The sequence below is a fragment of the Calypte anna genome, chromosome 10 (assembly GCF_003957555.1).
Source record: "Calypte anna isolate BGI_N300 chromosome 10, bCalAnn1_v1.p, whole genome shotgun sequence".
NCBI classification, from domain to species: domain Eukaryota; kingdom Metazoa; phylum Chordata; class Aves; order Apodiformes; family Trochilidae; genus Calypte; species Calypte anna.
This window is the reverse complement of record NC_044256.1, coordinates 6,629,752-6,647,694: the sequence shown is the minus strand read 5'-3', so window position 1 is coordinate 6,647,694 and position 17,943 is coordinate 6,629,752. Positions and strand designations below refer to the sequence as shown.

The following is a 17,943-nucleotide window of genomic DNA, read 5'->3' as shown; positions in this document are numbered from 1 at the left end:
GGTAACTTCTCATTTGTTTTACACATCTGCATCAGACATCTTGCTCAGGGATGGTGATAACAAAGCATAACAAACTGCTGCTTCTAAGTTTTCAGGAAACAGAATTTTCCAATAATAATGAGGAGGTGGTTAGCAAACCAGGAAACAAATCTCACTTTTAATTTTCTGATGCAGTTATACTTGTAAGTCAGATTGATTAGACAGAAATCGTTGTTCCATTAGATTGACCTGTCATCTTGCCCATTGCTGTGCTGGGCTTTTTACCAAAGTGTGTTGGCTGATTTTAGAGCAGTGCTATTTAGTTTTGCAAATAACCAGGACACATTACCTGCCTCTACAGGCAGCTTACTCTTGAATGCATCACTTGGCAGTTACTGTTAATTTTAGGCTAATTTAAGGCTATGTACTATTTGATTGTAGACTGTTTGAATTTCAGTTTGTCTTAGGAATCCTCATTAAGCAACAATTAATACAGACTAACTGCTGTATAAAGATACTTGGGCTGCTCTGCCTAACGTGTATGGAAGAAGTGTGTTTTAATTACAGGCAATGGTTCCACTATTTTGAGATTTAATTGCTAGTTAAGACTTCTATAGAATTTAAATACTAGTTTTATATTTATTTAGTGTGGAGTCCATGAGAATTTCTATACAATTATTTATACTGGTAGTAATATGATGTGCATATTAGTGTAGTCTACAGACAAGGCTAGGAGACAGTTTCTACAAGATGGAGGTATGATATTTGTCTTTCTCAAAGTATTAGGTTTTTAGATCATATGATTAGAAACTCCAAGTTTCTAATGTATTAAACCTTTAAAATAAGGGCAATTTAAAATAAATTTCATCTGTTCTGGATGCTGGATAGGTTATCTAATAATATTACAGCATTGCACCTCCAAACTATACCCAAATTAAGTTCATTGAGATTCACAAACTTATGTGTAAATGAATGTAGTTTTGTATTACTCCTCTTGTGCAGACAAAAAGAATTTCAGTAAAGTTAGACAAACCCCATCTTTACCTGATATCTCAGTTTTAGTAATTTCTGAAAGAACAAAGAGCACAGGGATGGAGAAGCTGGTACTGTTTGTATAGCTAAAGGAAGGAAGAGCCAGTTGAAATGATGAAGGAGACAGGGACTAACTTGTTTGCAAGTAAAATCTCTCACATTTCATCTTGAATTACCTGCATATATTTCAGACATGAAAAGCTGACACTGTTGGTTTCATGTGGATGTTAAAAACCTTTGAAAGCTTTATCCAGACAGAAGAAAATCTTTTTGAGTCACTAAAATAAGTTTCCGTGTGAATTAAACCAGTAAGTTTCTGAACATCTATTCACAGAGCAGTTAATTCTTTACAGAGGACTAGAAGGTCTATAACACTTTTATAAGATGAAATTACATTTGGCAAATAGGAGATTTCAAGACTGAAAAGGGTCAAGCACACACTGTGGTTAACTTCCAGACACTTATTTCCTGGTGGTATTTTGCAAAACTTGGAACTGAGTCAACATCCTCAGCAAAATGTGCGCTGCATATAATTATGTTCCATACATTGTTTCACTGGAAGCTCTGGGATTTGGCTGTTTCATTTGTGTTTTTAAGTTACAGCAGCAGTAAATAACTTAAGAAGAAATAGTGCATTGGTGGTATAATAAACTAAAAAATGTCTTATTGCTCCTATTAGGCAGGGATTGAAAGGATGTCTTAAAACATCTTGGTTGAGAAGTAGCATAAGTAATTGGATTAATTTGTATCATGAGATGTTATTTTGTGAGGGAGTGCCCTTTCCTGCTATGCAGAAATTAAGAAAGATTTGCACTCCTTTCAGTGGTTTTTTGTTAACAAAGATTTTAGCAAATACAAAGAAGTAATTTCAGTAATTTTTTTTAAATTCTGGAAGTGCTGAATTGCTTGGTACTGTGGTGGAACAAGACATTTTAAATGTGTTAAATATGTTTCTGACTCTTTTGACAGTTAAAGCATCACCAAAGGGAGATGCCACCCAAGAGCAAGCCAATTGTCTGTTCCCTGTATCTCTGATTTGGTGAAGCCAAACTACCCACTACCTTTGTTTATCAGGAACAGCTTTTGTTGTAGGACTGACAAGACCTTAAATATACTAAGGGATGCATGTGTGTTCTTGAATGTCATCTTATTTATCTATAATAAGTAGATACTTACTGTGATACAGGGATACTCTGTAAATTGCTGGGGTTGCAACCACTCATGAGAGCAGTAAAAAAACCAAAGCAGACAAACACATTATTTGTTGTATCAAATCCTTTGCAGTATAGAAAGGACAAAAACTTTCAAAATTCCCCACGTGCCTCAAAAATAATAGAAAAATATGTCTTACTTGTTAGAAAAAACAGAGCATAACACATTCTACTGATCTGTTGTTGTGGGGTCAACTCCCCCACCAAATAATAGGGTTTTTTTCTCCTTCCTTCCCCTTCAGCCACTTGTGTTCTTTATAACACCTAACTGAAATTTTAGATCATCACTGAAAAAATTCTGCTCCCCATCTCTTTTTATTTTGAAGCAAGAGCAGCAGAAGACATTGTTTCTTCCTTGCTATTCTGGCTAATAGGCAAACCTACTAGTCAGGAGGAGCAATTTTCTACCATGCTGCTTTGAAAAATTTCTAATAAATTGACAGTGTGTGTTGTCCAAATTAGTGATACATTTTTTCTTAAAATAATTATTTGTCACTCTCAGTCAGCTTTGCTGTGCAGCTTCAGATCCAGCAGTAAGGCAGAGAGGTTTGTTTAATGAGTCTTTTAAAATAAAGAAAAAAAAGTGTGTGAAAAAGAATGTCAGTTTGGATAGCTTCAAGGAATTTTTGTTTTATGAATCTGCCTAATTTCCAGGGCTTTTTTTTATTCTAGAAGAACAGATAAAAATACAGGTATTTTTGAAATCCATGTCTTTGAGGTCTTAAAATGTACAAATAATTCCTTCTGCAGTAGATTGAAAGATATTTATGTGCTGAAGCTTGCAGTAAGGGCTACAAAACATGTTCTAATTCCTTAGAGTGATGTTGTTATCATGTTTGTTTAATTAAGGCTGAAGGAGGATACAAATAGTTTGTTTCAGAAGATATTGTTCTTCATTTAGTTTACAGGCACTGTTTGCATATGTGTATTCAGTATGTAAGAAAAAAACCCCATAACAAACAGGCACTGTTATTATTTTCCTTAGCTGTTGCCCATAGACATTAATACTCAGTGTGGGTGAGAGTTTTATTCCCCCACCCTTAGGCTTCTTTTGCAATCAGTAGCAGCTTCCATTTTCTTCTGGCTTTATTTCCTGTTTTGCACACTGATATTTAACTCCAACTGTGTCCTGCTTTTCATAGAACATAATAGATAACAGTGACAGTGGCAATTAGAACTAATGGTCTGCTTCTTAGAGATATTGAATATCCTTTAATCCTGTTGAAGTAGGTCTGAAATGTTCAAAAGCTCTCAAAAATCAGGGTGCACTATCTTAATAACATGATTTTTTAATATCTTAGTTGCTGATCCTTTTTGGTTTTTTGGTGTACAGTTCTGTATATTTCCTTACAGCTTCCCTCAATTCATCAGCTTCCACTTCTCCTTGTTCACCTTGAGAATTTCCTGGTTATTATTTTTTAAATGTTGCCTGAATTTTAGGAAAAAATATACATGCAAAGATTCTCAGTTTTAATGACGTTGAACATTTTGTTTGAAAATGAAGGGAAGTTTAGACAAATAGATTCCAAGCAAACTGCAGAGAATTATAATAGTGCAGTAGTACTTTTCCCTTTATTTTAAAGAAAAGATCTCCATATTTTGTGTTCTTACGTGACACATACACACAAAAAAGGAAAAAAAACCCCAAAACAACAAGAAAAAACCACAACCAAACGAAACAGGGCAAAAGCACAAATGACCAAGCTTACTTTGGTATTTCACTGAAGAAAATTGTTCTGACCTCTTCCTATTGTCTCCCCAGGATATTTCTCAGTGGAGTGTGAGAGGTCTCTGACAAGTTTTGAAAAATATATTTAGCCTATGTCTTGTCTTTCCTAATCATTGCCATACTGATGTTTCACAGCAGCATATAAATGAGTAAATGCTCCTTAGATGAAGGGGTCTAATACTACTAACACTCTTAGAAAGTAGAACTTTGCTGTCAGAGCTAGTGTTGCAAATCCCCCATCTGTGGGCACTGGGGTGTAAGCCATAGAAATGTAGAATACGAGATTGTCAACCCTGATTTTATTATTGTCGGTTAGAGCAGTTCTCCAAACAAGTTAGGTGATCCCATCACTGACACTTCTTATCCAGTGCAACTGTGGCTGCATTTGACTGTTGGTCACAGAGAAATTGCCTCTCCTCTTTAAAAAAACATTTTATATGTTAATAGAAATCTTCTATGTAGGCCAAACTCAAGGTATTTAGCCTATTCCAAGATGTTCCTTTGACATTGCTTTTCACTTGGTACAGTTATCCACATGATTTCTTTCTCTAGGAATCAAAAGAGAGATCTTGACAACTGCAGTTTGATGTCTCAGCCATTTATTCAGGATTTAATAAAGAGTTGGTACTTTTCTCTTTGGGGTGGTTGAACAAAAACTTCACATCTTTCTCTCTTGCCACTATGAAAAGTAATTTGCTAAGCTGGCTTTGAAAATAACCCACTTACCTCTTCCTGCCCCCTCTACCCTGGCAGAAAGTTTTAGAAATAACCCATGACTGAAAAAAACCTAACTTGCAGATTTTTAGCATAAGCAGATTCCAACAGTGGAACATGATTTATAAGAATTATGCTTTAATGTTCCTGTAGTGAAGTAGTGTAGTGTAGGAATGAGTGTCTTCAGAGTACTTAAAACTGGTTAGTATCCTTTATGAATGATTAAAGTCATATTTGAATTCTTTCTCAGTATGAAATCTGATTTATGACCTTCACTGCATGAGTTTCCTATAGATTGACATCCTAAGCTGAGGAGAAGTTCAAGACTGAGGTTCCAATCACCTGCATGACAAACTGGGACTGCTGAGTCCCCAGCACAGCCATGGGCTTGCTTAATGGCCTCTCATCCTGCCTCAGTGATACTTTGTTCCATGCTATTCAAACGGAGGAGGACTCTTTTCTCTTAGACTTTTCTGGTACATGGTTTTCAGTTTTCCTAATGGGTTCTTCAGGGAGTGCTAGTTACCTCTGTACTTTTACTGAAACACACAGTTGCTATATGCATCCTCAAAATTATGTGAAATTCATCATTCCAGATTCCATGTCTCATATTTATTTTCCACTTTGTATCTCTAGTTCTAAAAATCATGGACATGACATTAACACATGGTCTTTAGTAGGAAAAAGAATTAAGCTTTCCATTTAGTTTGTTTTTCCAAACCAAGTGCAGTAACTGGGGAGCTCCACATTTCACAGAGGTGAGGGTGGGAGCCACAGGGCTGGGGAAAATCACCAGTTCTGTTTTGCTGCATCCTGTGGCTGTGTGAGCTGTAGATTATTTAGCAGCTCTGTACATTGAATTGATAGGCATATTGCTGAATTCCAGCACATTATATGAAAGCCTGGCAAGCTACTAAGTTGCTATTCTTTCTGCATTATATACATCTAGGGACTCACAAGGAATTCCTCTTTGTACATAACCTCAGTAGTTCAATTCTGCTGTTATTTTTAGGGTACTTGCAAGAGAGGGAACTTTCCCATCAATCTGTCACTGAAGCTATGGGATGAACTAATTGTGTGGTGGGATCAGTGTTTTTAAGGGGCCATGGAAAAATCACCATTAAATGTTTTGCCTTGATGTGAGGAGCAATGCAAATTGGAAGTAACAGACAGTCAAGCCTTGTGTTTAAAATAGCAACTGAAATGCCTAGCTTAAGGAACGAAGATGCTGAAAACTCCATTTTAAAATGTTGAGCTGAACTCTTTATGTGTTTTGACTGTGCACTTGACATACAATTAAACGTCTGAGCCTTGCTCTAATCTCTGAGTACAAGAAGATAAAGGGTGCTCGGAGAATCATATCAATAAGACTGTTTAGACAGAGCTTATAATGCTAACACTTCTCCTGTCCTTTAAGCTTCTGTCTTCATATCCCTGTCAGCTCAATCCACTGCACACATTTTCTGAATCAAGCTAGCATAAACCAAGGAGGGGAGAAATGTGTTCCATTTCCCACATGAAAGAACTCCACTAGTCAGGGTAACTGATTTTTCTAGCTAGAGGAACAGTCTTCTAGTTCATCAGTAGCTTGTGACAGACTGTAGAGACCTAAAAAATAGATAAAACACTACATGTTTGGCATGCAATTGCTAGAGATTTCCAGTGACAAAGGTTCAGTAAAAAAAAAAAAAAAAAAAAAAAAAAAAAAAAAAAAAAAGTAGCACTTCAGATTCTGCTGAAGACCTGGGCATAAAAAAGTTAGATCATCAAATGTTGGTTTACTCTGGGGAATAACTTAATGTGAACAGTGTCTGCAGGAATGTGAAAAGTTAGCCAGTCATAGATCTTTTGTGGATGGGCTACAGGCAGATGGTGTGTGACAGATTCTGTACCCTTCCTCACAGTTTTCAACATGAACATCTGCAGGACATGACAGAACCACTTTCTATACATTTTGTCAATGATTCTAATTTCATCTTTAACATAAAAACCTCTTTCTTTAGGTGCTCTTGTTATAAGTTCTTGAATATTACTGTGTCCTTATTATTAGAAGCATCTCTTTGCTTCTGTGTTGCTTGAGCCAAATGAGATTCTTGAAAAGAGTGACTGAGTTAGGCGACTGTAAGCCCTAGTTCTGAATGCAGAACTAAAACTGAAGAAACCTTAACAGAAACTAAGCACAAAGATAATGCTATAAAAGAAAAGCTCTTGTCTTGTCCTAAAACTACTTCATGGATGCATGAAACAAAAAATGGAAGTGAGCACACACGAGACTTAGAGGGGAGATGTTGATCAAGGTTCAACAGAATAAAAGCAGAGAAAGCTTTCAGCACTGTGCAGCTATTTCTGAGCTGCTGAGATTGCAGTTGTCTGTCAGAACCAGAAGTGGAAAATGGGATCTCTAGTGAGTTTAGGATAAGGATTGCATGGGAGTCTCAGAAGAGAAATACTCCTGAAAACTGAGTGAAGGAAGCTTCTCCATCTTCTTGTCAGTGATTACATAGAAATGTCAGAAAAAAGTAGTTAAAAGCTGAGGAATTTAATTGTGAGTATTCCTTCTTAAAGAAGAACTTTGTCATTGGGCCTCATCTGATTTTTTTTCTAAGACTCTTTCTCCTCAAAAGACCTGTATAAGATAAGTTCTTCCTTGTGAATTAAGTATGTAGCATCTTTATTCTGTTTCCTCATTTTCCTTGCTAGTTTCACACAAGTTATTTCAGGGACCATGCAAATGTGAAGCGAGAAATTAAAAATTTGGCCCCAGAATTATAAAGGAATTGCAGCAGAAATTACTCCACACCTGAAACCTTTTTCTGGCTAATGATAATTTTATTCTGAAAATTCGTATCTCTGTACCATTTGTCACAGACCAAGTTGTAGTTGTATGGGGAGTATGCTTCAGTTTTTTGGCTCACAGTATAGGGGAATACAAGACAGAGTAAGCAGTATTTAAGGTTGATCTTAAACTGTGTTTTCACATCAGCTAACCTGAAAAAAATTAAGTTCTCTAAGATTGGAAGCCTTAATGTTCAAATCCTACACAGGTTATGATTATAGTCTCCCATATGCTAGTCAGGTGAATTGCCATTAGTAAGGAATATTTTGCATTTCAGAAAATGACTGAAGAAATCATTTGCAGGGATAGCAATACCTGCTGAAAATCTCACTGCAAGTTACCTCAAAGCTTGAGATTTGGCACAGTGTGATATCAAGTTAGTTTTCAGTGAAATAAAAAAAAAAAGAAACAGAAAATGAACTAAATCTTGAAGCTGAAATGCGTATGAAATGCAAAAAGAGCTGAGTGAAATGCTTTTCCCCATACCCTAAAAATCACAGGATCTGTAGTAATCTTTGGATCATGTGTTTACAACAGCAAACTAAATGGAATGATTTTTAGTGTAGGTTAAATGGTACATTGTGAATTGCTAAAAATGTGGAAAATATGTATGTACTTGCAAGCACATGTTAAATCTTTTTTGCAAGCACATGTTAAATCTTTTTTAACTCAAGTAGGAGGTCGTGTGGTTTTCTGTGCAGCTCATGCTTGAACAGAAGTATTGAAAGTTTTCAGTCTTTATAGTTTGTAGCAGACACACTGAATATGGGATTGATTATTTCAAGGGCAGTGATAAAAGCTACTTCTTCTTAGCAGAAACCTGATTTGCTTTTGAAGGTGCTTTGTCAGAGTTCTTAGTGATTTCTCCATAGTTAAAAGGTGTTTCATTAAGTAGGTATTTCAGTTTTTAACATGGTAGACACAGAAGTGGTAAGGCAAACTCACACCTAGTGGTTATTTCTCAACTGCAGCTCAAGTATCTTTGAAAATGGAGCTATGAAAAGTTAGTCCTGTAAGTTGATGAGGGTTTTAGAGTTTACCCGAGAATGATAAAGACAAGGTTCATAGGTGAATGTAGTTTGCTGCTTTTATTGTCTTTGCAATTTATGAAAAGGCTATTTTTGTGTTATTCTGAACTTTAAAATAATCTGCTTCTGCATGAGGGTATCTGTAACGTGGTGTGTCTGTAATTTACAACAAAGAACTGAAGATAGTTCTTCAGTCATATGTATGATTCTTGCATGAAAATATATCATGGTGAGAAAAAAAATCTAGTAATGTTATTAAGTACTATATATTAGCTCACAAACACTTCATATTACCACTGAATTAATGTACATATAACAAGGATTTTTTGCACAGGGACTATTACCCATTGAGGTTCTGTTATTTCTTTGTGTCTTCTAGGAAATAATGAGAAATAATATAATGTTCTCACAAAGTCATTAAAATTATGGACTTTGTTATATATCTATCTGTTTTAAAAGCATTACTGGAAGCAATATTTTCCATGATGAAAAGAGTTGAGCAGATATCCTGATTTTGGTAAGGCTGGACTCGGTTCCAAGTGTATGAGTTCTGTGAAAAGTCAAAATCCAGGAACAGTAAAACTGATTCTAAGTTCCTTTTAAAATAAGGTGAAGCTTACAGTAATTGGATTATGTATTTGTAAGTAGCAGGACCTATACTTAAGAGACAGGAGTAGATTACATGCAAAAGGAAGGGAAATGCTGCTTCTTTTAAAAATAAATCCCATGAGATAGTGCTCCTCCTTTCTTCATGTTTGTCTTCTTTTTTTCATGAGAGAAAATTGCAGTCCTAATTGAGTGTTTTCCTGGATATCTTTTAACTAGTTCATAGTGTTAAATGTTGTTATCTTATGAGAAGAAGTTCTAAAGGTGTATTTGTTGAATCATAAAGAGAACTGTTGGAACAATTTTTAAGTGTGAATTACCATTTTTACATAGGATAGCATAAGGATATTTTGGTACCTCTGTTATTCTTTTGGGGTTTTTTTCTCAAATTTTTTGGATTGTGCCCAAGTAAACTTCCTGATGCAAATTATTGTATATGATAATTTATGTGCATTGAGAGTAATAGGCTCCTAAGGTCAAAGATGAAGTTGATTTTTGCCAGTTGTTATTATTCACATAGCACAGAATAAAAACAATTATTAATATGATACTTCTTTCCTTCCAGATTTCTCAGGGGACAAAATTTTGCTTATTCATACCTTCTACTGTGGCAAAAATGGATTTTTTTCCTCACCAAAAACCAGCAGCATAACACCCATCTGACACATGCCTCAAGGAACTCTTATTTAAAGTCTGTTGTAAGTAAGTAAAATTTAAAACTTGCTTAAAGGTAGCTTTAATCCATTCTGTATCTATTTACAGCTCAAGAATGAGCAGCCTTAACAGGATAACTAATCTTAGCAGTCTGGCTTTTCAGCAGCAGCTGTTTGCTTTTAAATGGAAGTGCAGGAGGAAATAATGTGCTGTGAAGCAGAGGTTGAGCTGTTCCATGACTGCTGTGTGCCAGTGTGTCCTACCTGGGCATTCTGTTCCCTGCTCCACACCCCCCGGAAAGCTGACTGATAGGTTGCAAATCAGAAGCTGTGGGGTTATGCCTGAGTAACATGATGGAAAAGATTATCTGCATTGTAAATTAAGACTTAAATGCCTGTTGCTATGGCAATTAATTTTAGAATTCTCAATGTAGAAAAAGGGGGCTAAATAACTGAGAATCGAAAAAACTACAGTTGGTTGAGCTGTGTGCATTTCATGCCTCCAAGTGCAACACAAACTTGAAAAAAATTAAAACCCCCTCCACTTATATATATATATATATTTATATATATTTTCTAAAATGTTTATTCAGACATTGTGCTTTGTACATACCAAAGTAAATTTTTTGTATGCAGAGTATCCAATATATATTTTTATGAGAGAAAACAGTGTTAGGATTAGAGATTTTGCCAGCATACCTTCTTTATTTGGAAGAATAACTTTTGGAGGAATATGTTCAGTATTTGGAAACAGTATGTTCTTGCAATGTCAGGAAAAACCTATAAATGAGCAAAGTAAGGGGAAGGAAAAAATTCTCAATGAGGAATAAATCTAGCTTGTTCATGTTGCTTCTTTAGAGATTTATTCTAATGGGGAGGAGATTCACATTACTTAATGAAACTGAATTTAATAAGAGGTCTCATATTAAGACTTGAAACCCTAATGATTATATTTACAGGACAGTATATTAATGCCTCCTAATTTATCAGTGTCCCCTATTAAAGAATAATTTAATACTTGAATTTGATTTAAAATGTATCTTTTACTTTTAGGGAAATTCCAATTTTGTCAGTGGCATTACGTTTATCTCTTGTGCTTCTTTCTGCCAGATAACAGTTAAAGCACTATGAAGAGCCTTGTGAATAAAATCAAGGAAATAGTGTCATTACCCTATGTTTATGCTTTTTATCTGTTGTCCTGTATGAAAGCAGAAACATTATAACAATTCTGGGTTTGGTTTTTTTTAATCCCGAAAAAATACTGATGAAGGGATACAGAGAGTCCTTACCTAGAAAGGTTCTCTCTACTTTCAGTTCCAGGCCCAGTTTCTGTGGACTTCTCATTTATTTATGACACTTTTTCCCTCTGAGAATGCAATCATTCTGGAGCATGAACAATAGCATCATGCATACCCTCTGGAGCTCCATGAAAACACAGTTGTAAAAATGTTCCAGCTGAACACCTCAGCAGATGAATTACTCCTCCTCCACGTGCATATGACATAGGGTTGTTGCTGTGCTTTTTGCTAGGCTGTCACCAGTGGTGGAGTGCAAGTCAGGGGACCTCCCAGTTGTTATCAGTGACTGTAGGTGTTTCAGAACATTTTATGGGGACTCAGGTATTCTGAGGTATTGAGTGTCTATAGCTTTCCATAATGCTTTTTCAGTAGGAGTGTGTTAGTTCTCTGGAACACAGAATGATATTTGCAATTTTTCTTTTCTACTTGCTCTTGTTTTAGCATTCAATAATAGGTTATAGACTCTAATTCTTAAATAAATCACCCCAAAAGATGGTTTAATGGTGTTCTTTATCAATAGTTCTAGCTTCCAAGAATAGAAATAAATAAGCAAATAGTAGACCTTTTAAATAAATACCATTTCTGAAAACTGAAATGTAGCTGAATTTTTAAAACACTTCCTACTTGGTCTATGAACTTTGGTGGTATTTTTCCTAGAACTGACCATGAAGTAGTTGAGCAATGCTCTTCTTTTGGATAGTAGCTCTTCTTTGCTGGTTCTCATGGGGACTTAGTGTTCTGACTCAGGATTTTCCACAACAGGTTCCCTCATTCCTTGTTTTTCACCTCTGTGTCTAATGTAACAGTTCAGAGCTTGCCTGAGTGGAGCTTTTCTTTTTCTTTTTTACATTCCTTCATCTCCTGTTCCTGTAACATTGATATTTTTCACTTGAGAAGGTAATGCCTGTAATTGTACTGATCACTAAATGTTGTCTTGTTAGTCTTACATGTTTCGAGATGCCATTTTGTATAATTAACACACAAATAATCCACTTTGCCATCAGTCTAGTGCATGCTATCTTTATTTTTAGCTAGTTATCATAACTACATCTGCTGTCAAGGTCTTACCCATCCAGCAACTTTCTAAAGTTGCAGTACTGCAGCACTAATTCTGCATCACTGAGTGATTATTATCACAGATAAATTGTGACCATGTCTTTTCTATAATAAAACTACACAGTGCCTCTTAAAGGAGTGATTTGCCATTCTGGTGGTAGAACTCAGTCAAGTGCAACTAAATTTAATGGAGTCAGATTAAAGGTGTTTGTGTGACTTAGGAGCTGGTCTTCCTATATAAGGACTATTTTTATGAAGCGTACAATGGCTTAAATGGTACTGTTTGTACAGATATATTTCCTGAATAATATTTTATTTCTTTCATCGGGATTTTGTGAGTAGTATGAGCTTATTGGAAGAAAACATGGCAAAATTTAGGTCCTCTTCATCTCTGGTAAAAGTGTATAATACACATTCAGCTTTATTGCAGATGTTTTTCTGACTGTGAGGCTAAAAGCTGGCTTTCATCTTGATATTGTTGGCAGATAAAACTGGAAGCTATTTGAAGATAAAAGTCTCTTTAAAACAAAACAAGTGTGAGACTGGAGAAATAATCTCTAATTTGACTGGGGTAAATGCAAAATGTAAAAATAAGGTACTTGAAAGATGTTTTTAAAATGCCTTTTTAGTTCTGTGTTATGGGAGTCTGAGCATGACCATCTACTTTTAGCTGGAATAATTAAGTGCACTATGATCTGAGATCTGTTCTGTGAGAGTGTTTGGCTTATTCAGCTCTACTCATTGTGTTAAAAAGCTGTCTGTGTCCAGAGATTAAAGGTTGAATGTTAATTTCTGGTGAGTTGGAGTATCCTGCTGTTAAGCAGCATCAGTGTCAAGCAAGTTAGGACAATACTAGAGCAATTTTGTAGAAGCTGAAGGGCTGGAATCTCTGGGAACAGTGAAATCACTGCAGAGGGAGCTGCAGTGCTATGCAGTTATTTATTTTTTTATTATTATTTAGTATCACTATAACATTATTAATTATTTAAAAATATTTTTGGTCTTGTGCAGTCTTGACAAATGAAGGTGAACATTTAAATAAGTAAATAAATAAAAAACTCAAAGTTCTGGATCTTTCAGTATTTCAGCTGTGGTTCAGGTACCTAAATACATGCCTGATCAGTTTCATAGGCAGAAATAGGTGATTCTGGGTACCTTACTACACACTGGCATGTATCTTCATTTTAAAAGCTCTGTATTATCTGGGATGGCCACATGGGAATAGGTAATATGACACAGACCCATATACTTCTGGAGGAGTAGTTGAAACCCAGAAGGTACTACATGATACCTAGAGTAGCACTAGGTATACCTTTTTGTGCCTGCTTCTGAAATTGAGCTCTTCCTCCTGGTTATTTTTTTAGCTTATTAAAAAAAAAAAAGTTCATGCTTCGAAGAGCAAGTACTGTAGTAAGACTAATATTACTTAAAAGCCAACCAACCATCAAACAAAAAAACCTAGAAGGAAATTGGGTGTTGTTTTTCAGCAATGTAAATTACTATGTAAAGTTGGTTTTGGAAAGAACCGCACTTTTAAACTTACATTATTTTCTTTTTATCTAAAAGACCTAAATCTTTATCTAAAAGATCTAATAAAATATCTAAACCCCACCCATATTTGTCCTATTACACAAGTAAGCAAATTCCTCTACGTGTGTAAATCATTTATGTAAATCTTTCAAATGGAAATTATAGAGACAAAGGGAAGAGGTTAAATACAGATTTTCATGTTGTATAGAAATGTTTTAGTGTTGTAATGAGGACCATCTTATTCCATTACCCAGTGAGAATAGCCCCTGAAAATGTTCTCTAATAACTCAGCTCATTTGCTAGTGTTAAAGAAAGAGGCCACAGGACTGTGAGACAACAGCTGAGTTTTAGTTGTTTCCCATCACTGCTGGATGTTGTATGGTACTTTACATGTACTTAGGTAGCTCTGTTTTTAAAAAAAGAACTTATTATTTTCTTCCCAGCTTCTAGGGAAAGTTTTTGCCCAGTACTTCTGTCATTGGGAGCACTGTCTTTATTTCCAGACAACATTTGCTTGTGGCTTGGTGTATTTATGAAGAGCAGTGCCAATCCAGGTCTTGGCTGTGATTCATTGGCTTTGTAGCCCAGGCCCTTTTAGTGACTTGTCCTAAGACAAAACACCTGATTACTGATGATCTGTAGCTTTCATTTCACCTGTTTTGTGTCTGAGCTGATCTCTCTGAAAAATAAGCTACTGAACTTGCTCCCAGCATTCTAGAAGAGAACATCTGTATTTTGTTTTTACCTTCGGTTCAATTTTGAATACTGGAAAAAAGAAACATATTTCTATTGTTTCTCATTTTTCCAATTATATCTTGGATGCAGAACTGACTATATCTGTACAGAAATAAAAATATACGTGTCTAAAAATAGGGATAAAAGTCCACAGCTATTCAGGGCAACACTGAAACAAAGCAAGATTGAAGTGTTACTCTGAATAGAAAGCTTCACTGAACTGAGGTCATAGTGTGTTAAGTAATGTTGAGTCAATGCATGTTGGGAATAAGGCAGTCTTCCTGTAGGCAAACTACAGCATTCACAGTATTCTGTCTTCATTGGTGCAAAAACATTAGAAATTCCATGTTATTCCTTTCAGCTATTCTTGGCACAGCATTATATGTCTATATCTCAGATTGGTCCTGGGTTTAGTATTTAATTGCCTTTTACCTGGGCAATAAATGCTCTGAACTACCCTTCTGTAAACATGGTGGCACTGGCAATCTGAAAAGCTCAGTGCCTCCATTAACTTTCCGTTCCCTTAAAGCTGATGTTCCTCTCCTAAACCAATCTTCTCTAATGGACTTGATTGTTTAACTACAGTTTTTACCTTAATAGTGGCTTTCATGCATAGGAGCATTTGGCAAAGTGTTATCTAATAAAGAACGGAGCAGCTTTAGGAATGCAAGAACCAGATAAAAATTGTCTAGATTACTAACAAATTCAAGTCTGTGTGAAGCTTTAAATCAATGCAGAAAAGAATGAAAAATCACACAGCCTGAGCTCAAAAAATTTCAATTTTTCACTGAGAAGAAACAATCTTCTTTGGTGACTTGGTTCAAACCTCATGATATGGTCAAGATTGGAGAATTATCATGATCTCCATCAAAGACTGCATGGAAGAGATACTTTTGAAGTCTGGAGCTGAGCAAACGTGGTCTTCCTGTCTTTACAACTGAACAAAGAGTGGTCTGCACTTAACCTGCACATTGCCAAACCAGCTGAGAGGAATCAGTAATGTTAACAGGCATTTAGCCTTGCCACACTGCAGGGAAATAAAAGTGAGGGGAGAACTGAATTAATGCACTCAGTGTCCTCTCACTGGCTTCCCAGAGCACTGAGACTGGGTATGTTATTGGTGGTGCTTATTTCATCCTTCCTGTGAAAATTATGAAAGTCCAAGATACGATTTGCCATTTAATCATTGTCTTCCAGAGGGTTTGTTCACTGTGCACTGTGCAGTGTTTTCTTCCTGTTCCTCACCTCTGTTTTGTCAGATATTTGTGTTCTGAAGGCATGGATTTCATGTTAACTTTATTAGTTAACCCTATGCATCTCTTTCCATCTGTTGGAAAAAAAAAAGATTTTAAAGATGTCATACTTGGCTTCAGATGAAGACTATTTACTTCTAAGTATGGCTCAGTTTTAAGAGAGAGGTACTTAAAGGAGAAGAAAAGGTCAAATATAACTGAAATTGTATTTAACTCATTTCAGGTCCCATTAACCCATCTTGATGTTTAGAAGAAATCAATACCTTCTCTTTACAAACATCTAAAATGCTTTTTCTTACAATATACAGCAAGTTATTCTCTTGAACTGCCTCCCTTTAATTGCATTGCTTCAATAAAAAAATCAGTTACAGAAGAAATTGGGTTAGAAAATGAGTGAAAACCAAGGTCTTAATTGTGTTTTAAGGGTTAAGTAATTAATTTTAATTGCTTTTTTTTCCCAGTTAAACAACATCTAGCCTATCTCTGGCTGTGTTTGCATCAGCTGTCAATGCACAGATATTACAAGTGTTCTGTACATAGAGAACTTTCAGCATTACAAGAAAGAACTTCTTTTGTAGGAAGAGGCAGCTTTCATAGCCTTTGCTAGGATGAAATGTTGAGAATGAAATGTTGACATGGTTGCCATATGGGGTCTGATAATCATGTAATCAAGAGGCAATTGTGAGGTGATGAGTGATGTCATAAATGTGAAAAGACATTGATCTTGTTGTCTTTTGTCAAAAAGATAGCTTTTCAATGGTACTGTTGAAAATGCTGAAATAAATACTTGATTTTGGATTTATATTTATTAGCTTAGACTCTAGAAAATTTATTATTTATTTCAGTATTTTCTTAATAGTATAATTTAGCTAGTTAAACATTTACATACTTGGTACACTTGAGAGGATGAGCAGTGACTATGGTACAGTGCTCTGACTGAACATTGCCTGTGTTTAGCTGGATTGGATTCTGCAAGCTGCATGTAAGAAATATCAATAAAAATATGAAATGTTAAAAAAGAGAAAGCCGTTCAGCCTGAGTGATCAACAGCTACTAGGATAAGGCAGAGATGAGTGACAAATGCTCTTTTATTTAATACTGGAATTTGAATGTTTTTGCATTTTTAATAATCTTGTTTAAGAGAGGAAAACAATGTCATTTGCATCACTTCGGAGGATATGTAATCCTGTTTCTTTTTCTCCTTGGCAGATGGATGCCTTCTAGCCAACCAGTGAGTCCTGCTGCTGCTGCATGTCTGGCAGCATCTCTGAATGATCACATGACTCTTGATATGGATGCAGTCCTGTCAGACTTTGTTCGGTCCACAGGGGCAGAACCAGGTCTGGCAAGAGACTTACTGGAAGGTAAGCTTTTAGGACTCGAGTCTTTCCAGTGTTCACTGCTTGTTTAAAAGAAGAACCAGTCATAAACAGAGAACTCTGTCCTGTGGAAGCAGAGAAGACTTAGTAATTTGGGTCAACACAACTTTGCAGCATTTCCCAAGTCATCTGTGTTACATGGAAAAAAACCTTAGAATACCTAGCTGTGATCATCAGCATTGGCTCACTATGTATGAGACCTATGTTTTATCTGATTTGATTAACCTGTCCTTTTAGCCTAGAGTCTTTCTTGGGTCTGTTGGTCTTCTTGGAAAAGGGTAAGTTTTTTTCTCATCAGTGTCAGGACAGATTGTCAGTTATTGTGCTTATAGAGCATGGCCAAAAGTTGAAAAAATGTGTCTACATATCAGAGGTGGCTCAGAAGAGTTACTTGTTTTACTCACTATACTTTTTCTTTGCTAAAAGGGACAAGGCTTCCAGATAAACATAGAATAGTAGTTTTCTGTGTAGTACTTCTCATTTCTGCAGATGAATACACATACACCATACATATTAAGAAAGAACTAAGCCATTTAATTATTCTGACCAGGCTTAACATTTGTATGCATTTTTTATTTACTAATTATTTACTCCTGCACAAGAATTTATCAAAGTAAAAGTGATTGTTGCTTAGTTCTGGATAAGATGTCTCATGGGAAGATTTCAGCACATATGATTGTGGCTGAGTTTCATATAGCAGCTTCTATCACTGGCCATCTCTTGTTCTGAGGCACAGTAATTGATCCAATGCTTTCCCACTTGCTTAAAAATGACACAGAAGAGACTAACATCATTACACCATTGTGAATGTCTTGCACAGTTGTCACAGTGCATAGATGCTGTGGGCTCTGTGAGCAGCACTGAAACCCCTGAAGTATCTTCTTAAACAGTTTTCAGTAGATCA

The 17,943-nt window shown here is 35.8% G+C and overlaps 1 protein-coding gene across 9 annotated transcripts in view; it reads left to right on the top strand.

Annotated features, from left to right (window-relative positions):
- OTUD7A (OTU deubiquitinase 7A) overlaps positions 1 to 17,943 on the top strand; it is a 140,231-nt gene that overhangs the window by 86,133 nt on the left and 36,155 nt on the right. For 7 of the 9 annotated variants that reach the window (XM_030456739.1, XM_030456742.1, XM_030456740.1 and 4 more), the window contains 2 exons: positions 9,701 to 9,837; positions 16,870 to 17,024. In XM_030456739.1, the coding sequence (XP_030312599.1) occupies positions 16,874 to 17,024 (151 nt within the window). In that variant the 5' untranslated portion in view covers positions 9,701 to 9,837; positions 16,870 to 16,873. The remainder of the gene's footprint in view (positions 1 to 9,700; positions 9,838 to 16,869; positions 17,025 to 17,943) is intronic. The other 2 variants (XM_030456741.1, XM_030456743.1) reach the window with 2 other exon arrangements.